The sequence below is a fragment of the Brassica napus genome, chromosome C7, assembly GCF_020379485.1.
Source record: "Brassica napus cultivar Da-Ae chromosome C7, Da-Ae, whole genome shotgun sequence".
In the NCBI taxonomy this organism is placed as follows: domain Eukaryota; kingdom Viridiplantae; phylum Streptophyta; class Magnoliopsida; order Brassicales; family Brassicaceae; genus Brassica; species Brassica napus.
Window position 1 is genome coordinate 18,187,321 of NC_063450.1, and position 16,790 is coordinate 18,204,110.

The 16,790-nt window shown below is 45.6% G+C and overlaps 1 protein-coding gene across 1 annotated transcript; it reads left to right on the top strand.

Moving 5' to 3' along the window:
* The first annotated feature begins 11,035 nt into the window (after nucleotides 1-11,035).
* LOC125590463 lies at nucleotides 11,036-12,160 on the top strand. Its single transcript, XM_048764037.1, has one exon. The coding sequence runs from the start codon at nucleotides 11,036-11,038 to the stop codon at nucleotides 12,158-12,160; it is 1,125 nt and encodes a 374-aa protein (XP_048619994.1).
* The last annotated feature ends 4,630 nt before the right edge of the window (nucleotides 12,161-16,790 follow it).

The window sequence follows — 16,790 nt, forward strand, 5'->3', positions numbered from 1 at the left end:
GGTCATCCTGCCTTCTTCCGCGTTTTTCGCCAGACTGATTTGCGCGTGCGTCCCTCTCGGGAGACTCTTTATCAGTCCTGGGAGGGCGGTCAGAATCCAGGATGAGGTCTTTTATGCTAGTGACCTTTGAGAGGTCGCCAGCGAGAATTTTTGCGGCTAGCCTTGCGCCGAGAACTTTGCAGTTCGTAGTGGAATGACCTTTGGTCTGGTGGAACTCGCAGTAGGAGTTATCCTTATACTGGTTCCTGGACCAGGTGTTTCCGGAGGTTTTCCCTTGTTCAGAATTGATAGTGTAGTTGTGCTCGCCCTGGATGTCTTTTCCCTCGTGGTGGACATACTTGTCGTTTCGAGAGCTTTTCTTTTTTCGTGGGCGTCTTCTGTGGGTTGTACTTCTGGGAGAGAATTTTCATCTCCTCTTCCATTACGATGAAGTCCGTTGCCTTATGAAGAGCATCCTGAATCGTTCTCGGTTTTTCGAGGGATACCCATTGCCGGAATTTCGACCGGTACCAAAGAGTTTTCTTCAGAGCATCGATCGCCACTTTGTCGCTGATCCCGGTGACTCTTGCCATTACTAGCTTGAATCTGTTCATGAACTCGCGAAGTGGCTCGTCTTCTCTTTGAGACAGGCTCCAGAGATCGACGTCCGAGGTTTCTCTGTCCATGAACATGGAATACTGCTTGAGAAACTCTGAAGCAAGTTGGCGGAAACTTCCGATGGAATTTCGTTTTAGGCGAGAAAACCATTCGAGCGCGGCTCCTTTGAGGTTTTCGACGAAGAGGAGGCAGTAGCCAGCGTCTCGTTCGCGTTCCTTGAGTTTGCACCTCCCCATCGCGATCTGGAAAGACTGCAGGTGCGCTTTCGGGTCGGTGGTGCCATCGTAGATGGGAATTTTGATCTTCCCCGGGTCCGAGACGTTGGTCTCAGTAATCCGGGCAGTGAACGGGGTTTTGCGTGCTTCCTTGAGAAGTCTGTCGATCTCGGGCGCAGCACTTATCGCGTGGTGGATTTGTGATTTCACCGCTTTCACCTCCGCTGCGGTTTTCGCGATGTACTTGCGGAGATCGTGGATCTCATCAGGATTTCTGGCAGCCTTGCGAGCTTGTCTGTGTTGGCCGCGGTGGATCCTGGCCTGCTTCTCGGCCAGCTCCTCATGTTCTACCCAATAGAGGTTTTCTTCTTCCTCGGTCATGGGTTTTTCGAAGGACACGTCCTACCGAGCGGACTGGCTTCGCGTTCTTCTTGGGTGGATGTCAGCACCGTCGTCCGAGTGATCGGACTGGTCGCTTATATCCAGGTCGATGCGCTCGATTTCTTCTCCTTCGTTGCTCCCGGTAGGAGGTGGAAGGTTCTCCGCAGTTGGCTGTGCACCTGGCTGGAGCGTTTCATCAGGATTTTGGCCTGAGGAAGCCTTGTCCGCGTGTGCAGCTTGATTGCCCGGAGTTTCGAAATCAAGTCTTCTACTGCTGCAGGCTCTTGTGGTTCCACGCGGGGCTTTGCTCCTGGCCTTCGCCGTTAAGGTTTCCACCTGTTTTGCGAGAGAGGCCACGAGTTTTCCTTGTTCGTGCGTCTTTTTCTGAGCGGAGGCGAACATTTCCTTCATCTGGTCTAGTATCGCGGTGTCGGCAGTGACCGTTGATACGTTTCCAGCTGGAGTTTTATCAGCGTTGGCATCGACGGGAGTCCCGTCGTGCATTTGCGGGTCTTTGTCAGCGTTGGTCGTCATATCGGACTGAGTGTGTGTGGTTGCGAGAGAGATAGATCCGTAGCCCCCCCTCCTTCTAGCGCCAAACTGTGAGAACCAAAATTCACACCGTCGAGTTTTGTTAATCGGAGGAAAGCCAAGTTAGCCTAGACTTCCCTGAAAGTCCCGGTTATCTGCTGGGCCATGCACAACACAATCAATATGAAAGATTCGAAAACAATAAATCGTAAAAGAGCGAAAAGAGAACAAAGATGTCTTATTTCCGAATTCGCGTTTGAGCGTGAACAACAGGTAAGATCCTAGGCCACGAGAGCTGTCGGTATGTCCGCTAGTCTAGCCACCTAAGTTCTAACCTAGTCGAGTCGCAGCTCGATAGTAAAAACGTAAAAATGCCTAAATTGCTCTAAGTATTAAGTTTGCTCATAGAATGCTCTCCTCTTCTCTTCGTCCTAGGTCCTCCTTATATACTTCTCCTTAGGTCGGTTTACCTCTTCTCGGGCCGGATTTGTCGCGAAGCGGGCTTTTCCATATTTCCTTCTTCTTTGTGATTATCTTCGGAAATTTGACATTTATCTCTTCCCGCAGATGCGATAAACCGTCATACCAGTTTTTAGGTTAAGGTCTTTTGGGACCAAAGATGGGCCGTTGTCCGCAATTCGGACCCTCTTTGGGCCGTATCGAAACTTAAGCGTTTTTACGATTTTACTCGCGAAATAGCCGTTGGTATAGGCATGGTTCTTCCAACGGAACCCTGCTTCTTCGCATAGGCGAGGCAGTTGGTGTTAAGTTAACCGTAACCTGCTCTACTACGAAGAATAGGAAACTGTTCGAGAGACATAACTTTCCCAACTTCCCCAATACTTTCGACGATGTTTTTTAGACGGAACATTGGTGTCGTATCCACGGACCCGAAGACTGAGTTACGGAAACTTCGGACAAAGATACATGGTTATGGGATGGGACCGGGTTCAGAATGGTCCATGGAGAATTGGCCGCGCTCGCCGGGCGAGCCAATCCGTGGCACGATCGAGCTCGCCGGCGAGCTGATCCGTGGCACGATCGAGCTCGCCGGCGATCCGACCGGCAACACGGTCGTGCTTGCCGGGCGAGCTGGCCTGTGTCACGGACGAGCTCGCCGGCGAGTCGACCAGCAACACGACCGTGCTCGTCGGGCGAGCTGGCCTGTGTCACGGCTGAGCTCGTGTCGCGGCTGAGCTCGCCGGGTGATCCGTTTTGGCTGTTCGTTTTCTCGGCTTTTGAAGTTTTGAACGAGATTCGGTTTTTCTGAGGACTTTCGGACATCGATTCCGTCGTGACCGATTTTGACCCCAACAAGCATTAGTCAGCATACTACCTAAGGTTATGGCAGACCAGCTGGGTCTGAAAATAGAGCCTTAATCAGAATCTTTCACCTTCGTGGACCTTTCAGAAAGAAGCTCAGGAGACATCCTAAGAGACCTTGAGGTACATATTGGTAATGCCCTTGTCCTAGTAGATTTTCATGTCCTGGACATCAAGCTTAACGGGAAATCTTCACTTCTGCTTGGAAGAGCTTTCCTAGCTACAGTAGGAGCTGTATATGACATGAACACCAACAGATTGTGTCTGACACTGATAGATCCAGACGTCCAATATGACCTAGTTTGAGTTGTAAGACAACAGGTTAAGCTCGTGGAGCTTGGAAATGATCTTGGCTACATTGCAACATGCCATTGTGGAGCAGAGTGCGAAACCGAGTACTCAGAATCGATCGACACTCACACTGTCTCATCGATCGATTCCAATGAGTCAACGACGACCGATGAAAGCTATCCCACATCGCTACGGGAAGCAACCGGTAGACCACTTCACATTACCAGATCAGTGTTATCCAGACTTTGCCTTTCAACAACCCAACAACAGAGGACAAGACAACTATTCCATGGGTAGACAGTGGATTCCGTGAATGTTTTGCAGTAGAGACTGTAATTACTTCACCCAATGAGGATCCTACTGAGGAGTATGATGAGGATTACTGGAAGAAAAGAGCTATTGAGATTTCTATGCAGGATGACAGATATTCACGCCATTCCTTCAATAACACGTCTCCACCATAGATCGACAGAGTCTACTCAGCATCGTTCGATACCCACCCTCATCCAGTAAAACTATCTTGTGCATCAATCGATACCACACCTGGTACATTGATCGATATTAAGGCCGCCGCCTTCGAAAAGGAAAAAGAGAATATTCCAATTCCGAATAGGTTTACCAATACCTATATAAGGAGTTTTGCACCCCAGATTACTTCTCACAACACAGAAGCAGACAAGATGAATGCTCCCACAAATCAATCAGAAGGAACATCCAGAAAGAGCATTCAATCTAGAAACCCTAATTCTCTATTTACTAAAAAGAATATGAGCATTGATTATGATTTTATAACTCCTGATGAATTTGGTATTTTCAGGGACTCAGATGGCCATGCTAGAGCTATGGATGGAAGGATTCTACAAGTATCCAGAGAAGACATAGCAGATATTCTCCAAGTGGCCAATGGACCATACAACCTGTTTATGCAGCAACGAAGAATTCCAGACAACAGATTAGCTGTTCCAGACAAAAATCCAAGGGCCAACACAACAAAAATTGGTTCACACCAATCGTGCATACCAGTTGGCCAAGCATCTATCGATATGGTTGCTCCTACATCGCTCGACAGGGTAACACCAACGTCGCTCGATACGGCACCTTCACCATCGATCGACAAACGTTACGAATTTGGACATCGCGCTTACGACAGCTATGGAGCCAGAAAGTTCAGATGGGAACAGAAGGACGAATATGGTGTCTACAGAGATGAGTCTGGATATGCGAGGAGCGTAGCTGGTGAGATGATCCCTGTTACCAAGGACAACATCAGAAAAATTCTGGAGAGAGCATCCCTATTTGAAGAGAGTCACATATGTCTTCCAGAACATGCCACTTCCTTCACACCTACAAGACTGGCACCAGAGATCTACACCAAAGATGAGATCAATGAGATAGTGACAGGTATTTGTGGAGCTCAGGAAAAGCTAGGAGATGAACTCAAGATATTGGTAGATGACACCTATCAACCTTTGGAAAGAGGTTACAATGAGCTTTTCAGAAGTATGGCAGAGATGAGGACAGAGATTGAGAGTATGCAGCACAACCATGAGAAGGAAGCTACGACATCACCATTGATCGACGCCAACAAAGCAACATCGATCGAAGTCAAGCCACAGACATCCCAGATTCCTGCAAAACCGGAAAGTTTGGCAGAGAAGAAGGATGAATGGGAGATCGCATACATCAACACGAAGATTAACGACGTATACAACCCTCTCAACAACAACGTGGACTGGTTGAGCACGAGAATTGATCTGCTACAGCAAGAGCTGGACAGCATTCACATGAAAGATCCACAACCAGCCACATCAATCGATATCTGCAACATCACATCGATCGACACAAGGTTCACAGCCATGGAGGATAGGTTAAAATCTTATGAGGATATGCACAACCGTTTCACCTCACCTATTATGCGATACTTGGACACCATGTCTACACAGATGATGAATGTCCAGAGGGACATTGGTAAGCTTAATGATCAACATGATTTTCAGGAAGCAGGTTCAACATCGATCGATAGGTTCCGCAGGACATCGCCCGACACCAAGAAACCTACAGAACATCTTCCCTACACAGCAGCAGAAGTTGATCAAATCACATCAAAGCTTTACGCAGCTATAGACAACATGGAGGAACGATTTGAGAAGTGATGTGATGACATCTATTTTCCATTCGATGTCAAACTCAGTGGACTAGATAGCCAAGCAGAATGGTTACAGAAAGAAGTCAAAGCCATACAAAGGCAACTCGCATCTCAACACCAGATATCAGCATCGATCGACAGAGCATGCTCCAAATCGATCGACAGTAAGGCACCAGAAGCGATCGATAGACACTTGGTCGCATCGATCGATACCACGTCTACACCAGACGACGAGCAGCTGATACCGAACAACATGGAGTCAATGCAGGAGCAACTGAACGAGCTATCAGCATACACCTACGACAATATAGGATGGTATCAGTTCAGCATTGAAGACGTCCTAGAAAGGCTACAGAACATCTCAAATGCAATACAGAAGATGGATGAGAGATGGACCAGAAACGATGAGGCCACAAGAAGTTTCATTTCAGCTTGGTCCGTAATGTGCAGAGATGAGGTGGATGCTTGTTTCCCAACAAGTAGCTGTCTTTCCACCAACTAGCCACATACCTCCACAGTCAAGCTAAATGACAATAACAAAGCGCTGAGTGGGAGGCAACCCACTATTAGGTAACTTTAATTGGTTTTCTTAGTTATTAGTATTTACTTTCGTTTTCATTCTTTCAGATTTTTTGCATGACCCAAGTAGGATGATTACCAACATATCGACCGTGGATGAAACGTCGACATCGATCGACACACACTCATACACGACGATTGATGCATACCGATGCACATCGATCGATTCCCATTCCGGTCAGGTTTATCTTCCTAACTTGTTACATTTGTACCTATGATTTAATTCCACCGTAACTCCGATTATGTTACACTGGGACAGTGTAATTTAAGTCTTGGGGGAGGTTTACTGATATAATTTATTCTGATTCTTATAAAAGGATTTTAATATAATTATGCTTAGCTATGTTAAAGGGACTATGACCTTATTTATACTTGAATGTCTAACCACTCTTTAGCACTATTCTAGATTTACTGATTGCAGATAGTACTAAGATGCTAAAGTGGATCAACCTGTCAACTATACACACTTGCCTTGATTGTTTGAAGGAACCAAAGCTGACCTCCAACACTAAACCTGACATAATCGCTTGTCTTGGGGCTTGGTATACATGGGATCAGATTCTTCAGACAAGTCTGGAAGGTAACGCCTTATGTAGATTTATTTATCACAATTTTCTCTCTCTATTTCGACCCTAGAGTAGTAAGTTAGTTAAAAAAAAAAATTCGAAATCTATTGCTTTATTAGGACTTTGGATCTAGTTAGGAGGAATCTGAACATGACTTGGTGGCTAAAACCATTAAGGCTTGCTTCATAAAGATTCCAGTAAAAGAATTTGAACGGTACTTGGAGGCGGCAATCTTCAAGGCTCGCTTCACAAAGAATTCTTGGATATAGGTCAAAAAGAAGTGAACATGACTTGGTGGCAACCACCATTAAGTCTTGATTCATGGAAGCCTGTCCAATCTTGGTCACTGATCCTGCAATAGAAGCAGACTTTGACTCAAGAGAGAATTTAGAGAGAGAAATTATGAACCAACTTTTACCTGCAGTTCCAGATACTTGTCTGAAATCCTTGCATCCTGTGATCGATACTGCCAAGGTAAAGCATGCACTTTTATATTTATGCTAAGAAATGAGGTTAGTAGAGGGGAATGTCAGACATGATTTGCTAAGTTGTAAACTAGTTGAATTTGGTTGCTAAGCTAGGATATTGCATAATGTGCTTTTGTGATTAGGACTTTTTAGATGTGGTTTGCGAAATTGTAGAGGTGATGATTTCTATGTTTTAAATCTGTAAGTCCCTGCTGTTTTCAAACCTCTTTCAGAGAGACTGCCTGTTTGTTTTGCTTGAGGACAAGCAAAAGGGTAAGTCTGGGAGAGTTGATATACCATAGATTTGACCCATTTTCACCCATGGTATATATGTATTTTACTATCTATATACTATATATTCTATCCTATTAGATATTTTTTTCAGGTTCAGAAGTATCTTGGAGTAAAGTGATGATTATGAAGCATTTAGGAGCTTAAAAGAGATTTCATCTGAGCTGACCATAAGAGGTCGATATGAAGAAGACTAAATCAATCGATGTACATCCTGTACCATCGATCGATGTCGAGACGCGGAGCGCGCGACTTGGTTCCAGCCGACTTTAAACCCAAGACTTCACCAAATTATAAGATTACCCCTGGCGAGTTTTTAACCTAATAGTTATTTACTTGCCTAAGTGTTAGGAGGCAAGAGAAACAGTTTTTACAGAGATTTTCAGCCACCATTGTATTCTTAGGAGAGAAGATCATAGAGAGATTTGTGATTGGAACTCCATTGATTCATCTATTCTATTCTATGCAGTTTTTATCTACATTTTATATTATGAATTGCTTAGCTATGTCTGAGTAGTTTACTTGTTAGATTCAGGGTTCAAATAGGTTAGAGGAATTAGCCCCAACTATAGATTTGCTAAGTTGTGGTATTCATTGATAGATTGTTCTTACTGCTTGTTTTAGCCTTGCTAACTAGAGCATGAACCTAGGAATATGCATGAGTCAAGCATCCTTAACCATCCTGTCCAGAATCTAGTCTATCATACTAGGACTGCTAGAAAAAGGCTAACCGCTGATCTAGAATGCTAGTGAGCATTATCAACCTCCGCCTAAGGCTTAGCTATAAGCATCGATCGATATTGTCTTCTGACAATCGATCGACATTGCGAAAGGTGTATCGATCGATATCCCTATAGGATCATCGATCGACACTTTCTTGAGATCAAAATACTAACTGTTGAGATCCAAGATCTAGTTAGTTAACCAGTGAGAAATTGCCATCGCTGATCACTGTGATTAAGGAGTTGAGATCTAATATATCATGCATGCAACTGTTAGGCATCTATAGGATTATAATCTCTAACACCTGAATAGAAACCCTGCATCTAATACATTTCCAATAAGTTACACCCCCAATCATCTTGTTAGCCGAGCAATAGACTTGCTCAATTAAGATTGCTATTTACTTTTAAACACATAAAACAACAAACACTTAGAATTAATAATTTAACTAGATTTAATAGGTTCCCTATCTCCTTGTGGATTCGATCTCTAAGTACTACAATTGAACCTCTTATTTGAGAGAGTAATTCACTCCTTAGGGTAATTTGAGTAGTATCACTAGGCCACATGCCTCCATTAGGCTACGCGCCTCCATCAGGCTATGTGCCTCCATCAGGCTCCGCGCCCATCTAGGCTTCGTGCCTCCATATACATGAACTACGAACGACTTGATCCCCCACTGAAGGGTACGTAGGCAATCCCCACTGAAGGATGCATTTATAAACCCAAACACCTTCTATGGTCCCGTGCATAGATACTCAAAGACCGACCTTGGTAGCCGGGACCATCAAGTACGGATCATGAGGCCCCCAAGGACCGACCATGGTAGCCGGAACCATCAAATATAGATCAAGAAGACCCTGCGATCTTCTCTATGATAGGCGGCCCCCGCCTAACGACCAATCCCCCTGCTGCTGCTAAGGCATCGATGACATATACTGGCCCATACCCATATGGCAGTATCCTAAGAGCAGGATCTCCTGGTTTATCAACTACCGAAGCAGGAGAATACACTCAATGACATGTCTCCTTCCTCCTATCATTCCGTAGAGCTGAGCACGGATCGCTTGTACACAAAAATACCCTAACAGTTTGCCGCTAGAAGGAGGGGTGGTTTTAAACTACGTGATAACGTGATAGGCGGAAGAGAAATTACACCTAATCCTGCAAAATCTCTCAACCCCAGCCACCTGGGGGCAAGAAATAACTTCTTCTCACCAGATCCATGGTTCACCCGGCTGGAAACACCTCTCCAAGGGAGGATAGCACCAGGCTAACATCAGTAGCAAGATCCAATTAAGGAATTACCTACTAGTTCCTGCTTGTTGGGGAAAAATACTCAGGTATCATTTTCCTCCGAGCCCCAGGCAGGACCCTGATCTCTAGATCCCCGTTCCAGAAACGATCTGGGTCCCATGTATCGAGTACCCCGGTATCGGTTCCAGGAACCGCCTCCAGCTCCAAGAAAAGGCAAATTGCCGATAAGGGGAATCTTCGATATTTCCGAATATGGAAGACTTCCATCTACTCCAACCGACAAGAACCGAGCTATAGACGACTATATAAAGGGAACCCAAACCCTAGAATAGGGGGTCGACACTTTTAGGCTTAGAGATTATACTTAGACGACTAGGGTTAGGGTTCATACAAAAATTACTTGTAATCCTTGCTTGTCTACTCAATAAAGATCTCTTCAAGTCTCTTTTTCTCTAATCTCTCATAAACCCATACGGAATACCTATATATCTATACGAAACCCAGCTTTTCCATCGTTTCGTAGTACTTTAACAGATCCTACACAAAAATCCCCTAACAGTTTGGCGCTAGAAGGAGGGGAGTAAGCTAAACTAGTCATGGGCATATTATCCGAAACCCGAAAACCGAACTGGAACCGAACCGAAAAAACCGGGACCGAAACCGGACCGAAAATTTCAAAAACCCGAACGGTTCCTATATTTCTGAATCCGAAAAACCGAAACCGAACCGGGACTGAACCGAGAACCGAACGGGTACCCGAATATTTTGAATATATTAAAAAAATTATTATTTTTAATTTTAATATATATAAAATATAATTTATAAATAAAAAATATCTACAAAAATCCAAACTACCCGAATAACCTGGATATGTTTTCGGTTTTTTCCGGGTTTAGATTGGGTTTTCGGGGGTTTTTCGGTTTTTTGGGCTTTAAATCCGAAGCAAACCCGAATTATTTGTAATTCTGTTCCATTTCGGGTTTTATTAAAAAATAGAAACCCGACCCAAACCCGACACTATCCGAACCGAACCAATCCGAAAAATGTCTGGTTCCTAAACAGTTCCTAAACATCCCAATCCGAGTAACCCGAAAACCGAATAAACCGAACCGACCCGAACCGAAAACCCGAATGCCCAGCACTAATCTAAACTACGTGACGATGGCGGTGGATGAGCAAGACAACCCGTCAAAATCTACTCCAAGAGAAGCCGAGCTATAAAGGCAACTCGATGGATTACAAAGCCAGGTAACCGACTTGCACAAGGCTCAGGAAGCTACCGAGAAACCTGAGCTTTCCTCCGAAGTCCAATGCCTGAAGGAAAAGCTAGACAAACACTTGAAGCAGCTGGAGCAAAGTGCTGAGAAGCTTACTCAGATCGAATCTGAAAACCTTGTTCACCGAGACAAGAATCAAGCCCTCAAGACGGCGAGCAACAAGAAGCGCCGCTTCCGCACACAGGTCCAATCCATGCCGAGCCTGGACACACCCAACACCGCAGGAGGTACCGCTCGACAGCCTTCAGATGAAACCAGGGCATCAGGAGAAAAAGATGGAGATACGCCAGTCCATGAAACAATATCCAGCGACTCCGATCCAGACTCCGAGAAGGAAACATCTGAAGGAGTCGCGGCATTGCAGTCCTCATTGACCACCTACCTGTAGCAGATGTTCTCCAAGAAGCTCGACACCATACAATCTATGGTAGAAAGGCTCCCCGGGGTGGCACCTCCGATTCGGAAAAGTAATCCCGGTTCTTACGCTGATACTCCTTTCACGGACAACATTGCCCTGATCGAGATGCCGAGAAAGTTCTACTTCCCCAACATAAAGATGTATGACGGCACCGGCGACCCAGACGACCACATCGCTCAGTACAAACAAAGGATGCTAGCTGTAGCACTCCCAAGGGAGTTCCACGAGGCTACCATGTGCAAGGGATTCGGCTCAACCCTGATCGAATCCATATCTTCATTCGCGGCCCTCAGCGATAAGTTCGTAGAGCAGTTCGCAAGTAGCCGGAGCCTGGAGAAAACCTCAGACAGCCTCTACGAAATCCTCCAGCATCGGGTCAAACCCCTTCGCAATTATATAGCTCGCTTCAATCAGGAAAAGGTATCGATTCCCGAATGCAACATCACTACGGCAATCTCAGCGTTCAAAAAAGGCTTGCTCCCAGACGGGGATCTCTATAAAGAACTCACCAAGTACCAGTGCAAGACCATGGAAGATGTATTGTCTCACGCATGGGCCCAAGTGAAATGGGAAGAGGATGTCGCGAGCCGCGCCAAGGCTCAACAGAAACAAGATCAGAAAGCAGCCAGGCAAGACCGAAACGATAGAGACGAGAGGTCCTCCCAGAAACCCACGAAAGACCAAGGAGGCAGGAACCGGGGTACGTACATGAGCCATCCACTCGAGAGAGCGAAAGGGATGTCGGTGTCTACCTGGCCAGATATCTCACACTTGTCTGTAACCCAACCAGAGCTAATCAACGCCCTAAGGCAGATGGGTCAACAGGTTAAGTGGCCCCCGAAGATGAGGGCACCCGATTCCTTCCGGAACCTCGACCTCTGGTGTGAGTTCCACCGTGACCATGGTCACAAGATGGAGGACTGCATCGCATTAAAGATTGAAGTCAACGAGCTCCTCCAAAAGGGATATCTCCGGGAATTCCTCTCAGAAAAGGCGAAGAACCTCCTAAGCAAGGAGACACCCAGGAAATATGGTGAAACCAAGCCCGCGTCACCACCTCGACAAGACCGAGTAATCCATGTCATATCCGGAGGTTGAGAGATAAGCGACATAAGCCATGCAGCTGCAAAGAAGAGCACTCGAAACGCCAAACTTGGTCTGGAGACGTCTAAATCAAAACGACTACTTTTGGGAATAGACGAGATAAGCTTCACGGCAAAGGAGAAAGAGAAGGTCCTGGCTCCCCATCATGACGCTCTAGTAGTATCGCTTACCGTAGGAAACTGCTTGGTAAGGAGGATCCTTGTAGATAACGGAAGCTCCAGCAACATCATCTTCCAGACCGCCTATCAGGTCCTAGGGTTGGATGAAATTGCCTTAACTAGAAAGACAACCCCGCTCGTGGGATTCAGTGGAGAGGTGAAGCAAACCGCCGGTGAAGTGGTCCTTCCAGTCTATGCTGAAGGTGTTAGGGGATTTTTGTGTAGGCTCTTTGTGAGTACTACGGAACGATGGACAAGCTAGTAAACCAAGGGTATTCGTATGTATTTCGTGAGGATTTAGAGAGGATAATGAAAAGATAGGCTTGAAGAGACTTTTATTAGATAGAACAAGCAAGATTACAAGGTATTGAGTAAGAACCCTAATTCTAGCCGTCTAGTCCTAGTCTCTAAGGCTTGGAGAAGTCGATCACTTGCTTTAGGGTTTTAGTAGCTCTTATATAGTCGTCTAGGAGTTGGTTCCATTAGGTTAAACTCTTCCATATTCGGAAATATGAAAGGTTCTCCTTATCGGAAGTTTTCCATTTCTTGGAAGGGAGCTCGGTTCCAGGGACCGAACTCGGGGACCTGGAACGTTCCCTTATCGGGGACCCGAGGGTCTGGGTCATGCCTGGAGGCTAGAGGAAATGATACCGGGATATTTTTCCCCAACAGTTTTCCCCTTATTTCTCGATTTCGTCATCGAAGTCGGGGAATAACCTGTACACTCAAGTCAACCGGGGTTGCTCATTCTCAGCAGGCTCCCCTTAGACAGGACCCCGTTCCATTGATCTTGCTATCCTGGGTTCCACTCAAGCCGGAACTCATTCTGAACCCAGGTGAGAATTGGTTCCTTCATGTTGTCCGGAGTCTAGTAATAGTTTCTCTTATCTTCTGGAGATGATGGGGCCGAAACTCATATGTTAAGTTGTGTACAGGCTGGAGAGAGTCGGAGAGATGATACTGGTAATGGGTTTCTCAAGGTCTCGTTAATTCTTCGGGTCCCTAGGACTGAGGGGATAGGTTCCCTTATCGTGCTTTGAGACTCACTTTCCCGCGCAGTCTCACCTTCTTGATGCGTGTAAGTCAATCTTAGGGTTTTTTATTTTGTTTCCCCGTTTTTGCTGCCTGGACTTTTGAGTTTTTAACCTAATAGTTATTTACTTGCCTAAGTGTTAGGAGGCATGAGAAACAGTTTTTACAGAGATTTTCAGCCACCATTGTATTCTTAGGAGAGAAGATCATAGGGAGATTTGTGATTGGAACTCCATTGATTCATCTATTCTATTCTATGCAGTTTTTATCTATATTTTGTATTATGAATTGCTTAGCTATGTCTGAGTAGTTTACTTGTTAGATTCAGGGTTCAAATAGGTTAGAGGGATTAGCCCCAACTATAGATTTGCTAAGTTGTGGTATTCATTGATAGATTGTTCTTACTGGTTGTTTTAGCCTTGCTAACTAGAGCATGAACCTAGCAATCTGCATGAGTCAAGCATCCTTGACCATCCTATCCAGAATCTAGTATATCATACTAGGACTGCTAGAAAAAGGCTAACCGCTGATCTAGAATGCTAGTGAGCATTATCAACCTGCGCCTAAGGCTTAGCTATAAGCATCGATTGATATTGTCTTCTGACAATCATTCGACATTGCGAAAGGTGTATCGATCGATATCCCTATAGGATCATCGATCGACACTTTCTTGTGATCAAAAGACTAACTGTTGAGATCCAAGATCTAGTTAGTTAACCAGTGAAAAATTGCCATCGCTGATCACAGTGATTAAGGAATTGAGCTCTAATATATCATGCATGCAACCGTTAGGCATCTATAGGATTATAATCTCTAACACCTGAATAGAAACCCTGCATCTAATACATTTCCAATAAGTTACACCCCCAATCATCTTGTTAGTCGAGCAATAGACTTGCTCAATTAGGATTGCTATTTACTTTTAAACACATAAAACAACAAACACTTAGAATTAATAATTTAACTAGATTTAATAGGTTCTCAATCTCCTTGTGGATTCGATCCCTAAGTACTACAATTGAACCTCTTATTTGAGAGAGAAATTCACTCCTTAAGGTAATTTGAGTGGTATCACTAGGGCACATGCCTCCATTAGTCTATGCGCCTCCATCAGGCTACGTGCCTCCATCAGGCTCCGCGCCCATCTAGGCTTCGTGCCTCCATATACATGAACTACGAACGGCTTGATCCCCCACTAAAGGGTATGTAGGCAATCCCCACTGAAGGATGCATTTATAAACCCAAACACCTTTTATGGTCCCGTGCATAGATACTCAAAGACCGACCTTGGTAGCCGGGACCATCAAGTACGGATCATGAGGTCCCCAAGGACCGACCATGGTAGCCGGAACCATCAATTATAGATCAAGAAGACCCTGCGATCCTCTCTATGGTAGGCGGCCCCCGCCTAACGACCAATCCCCCTGCTGCTGCTAAGGCATCGATGACATATACTAGCCCATACCCATATGGCAGTATCCTAAGAGCAGGATCTCCTGGTTTATCAACTACCGAAACAGGAGAATACACTCAACGACATGTCTTCTTCCTCCTATCATTCCGTAGAGCTGAGCACGGATCGCTTGTACACAAAAATACCCTAACAGTTTGCCGCTAGAAGGAGGGGTGGTTTTAAACTACGTGATAACGTGATAGGCGGAAGAGAAATTACACCTAATCCTGCAAAATCTCTCAACCCCAGCCACCTGGGGGCAAGAAATAACTTCTTCTCACCAGATCCATGGTTCACCCGGCTGGAAACACCTCTCCAAGGGAGGATAGCACCAGGCTAACATCAGTAGCAAGATCCAATAAGGGAATTACATACTAGTTCCTGCTTGTTGGGGAAAAATACTCAGGTATCATTTTCCTCCGAGCCCCAGGCAGGACCCTGATCTCTAGATCCCCGTTCCAGAAACGATCTGGGTCCCCAGTATCGAGTACCCCGGTATCGGTTCCAGGAACCGCCTCCAGCTCCAAGAAAAGGCAAATTGCCAATAAGGGGAATCTTTGATATTTCCGAATATGGAAGACTTCCATCTACTCCAACCGACAAGAACCGAGCTATAGAAGACTATATAAAGGGAACTCAAACCCTAGAATAGGGGGTCGACACTTTTAGGCTTAGAGATTATACTTAGACGACTAGGGTTGGGGTTCATACCAAAAACACTTGTAATCCTTGCTTGTCTACTCAATAAAGATTTCTTCAAGTCTCTTTTTCTCTAATCTCTCATAAACCCATACGAAATACCTATAAATCTATACAAAACCCAGCTTTTCCATCGTTTCGTAGTACTTTAACAGATCCTACACAAAAATCCCCTAACAGTTTGGCGCTAGAAGGAGGGGAGTAATCTAAACTACGTGACGATGGTGGTGGATGAGCAAGACAACCCGTCAAAATCTACTCCAAGAGAAGCCGAGCTACAAAGGAAACTCGATGGATTACAAAGCCAGGTAACCGACTTGCACAAGGCTCAGGAAGCTACCGAGAACCCTGAGCTTTCCTCCGAAGTCCAAAGCCTAAAGGAAAAGCTAGACGAACACTTGTAGCAGCTGGAGCAAAGTGTTGAGAAGCTTAATCAGCTCGAATCTGAAAACCTTGTTCACCGAGACAAGAATCAAGCCCTCAACACGGCGAGCAACAAGAAGCGCCGCTTCCGCACACAGGTCCGATCCATGCCGAGCCTGGACACACCCAACACCGCAGGAGGTACCACTCGACAGCCTTCAGATGAAACCGGGGCATCAAGAGAAAAAGCTGGAGATACGCGAGTCCATGAAACAATATCCAGCGACTCCGATCCAGACTCCGAGAAGGAAACATCTGAAGGAGCCGCGGTATTGCAGTCCTCATTGACCACCTACCTGGAGCAGATGTTCTCCAAGAAGCTCGACACCATACAATCTATGGTAGAAAGGCTCCCCGGGGTGGCACCTCCGATTCGGAAAAGTAATCCCGGTTCTTACGCTGATACTCCTTTCACAGACAACATTACCCTGATCGAGATGCGAAAAAGTTCTCCTTCCCCAACATAAAGATGTATGACGGCACCGGCGACCCAGACGACCACATCACTCAGTACAAACAAAGGATGCTAGCTGTAGCACTCCCAAGGGAGTTCCACGAGGCTACCATGTGCAAGGGATTCGGCTCAACCCTGATCGGATCCATATCTTCATTCGCGGCCCTCAGCGATAAGTTCGTATAGCAGTTCGCAAGTAGCCAGAGCCTGGAGAAAACCTTGGACAGCCTCTACGAAATCCTCCAGCATCGGGTCAAACCCCTTCGCGATTATATAGCTCGCTTCAATCAGGAAAAGGTATCGATCCCCGAATGAAACATCACTACGGCAATCTCAGCGTTCAAAAAAGGCTTGCTCCCAGACGGGGATCTCGATAAAGAACTCACCAAGTACCAGTGCAAGACC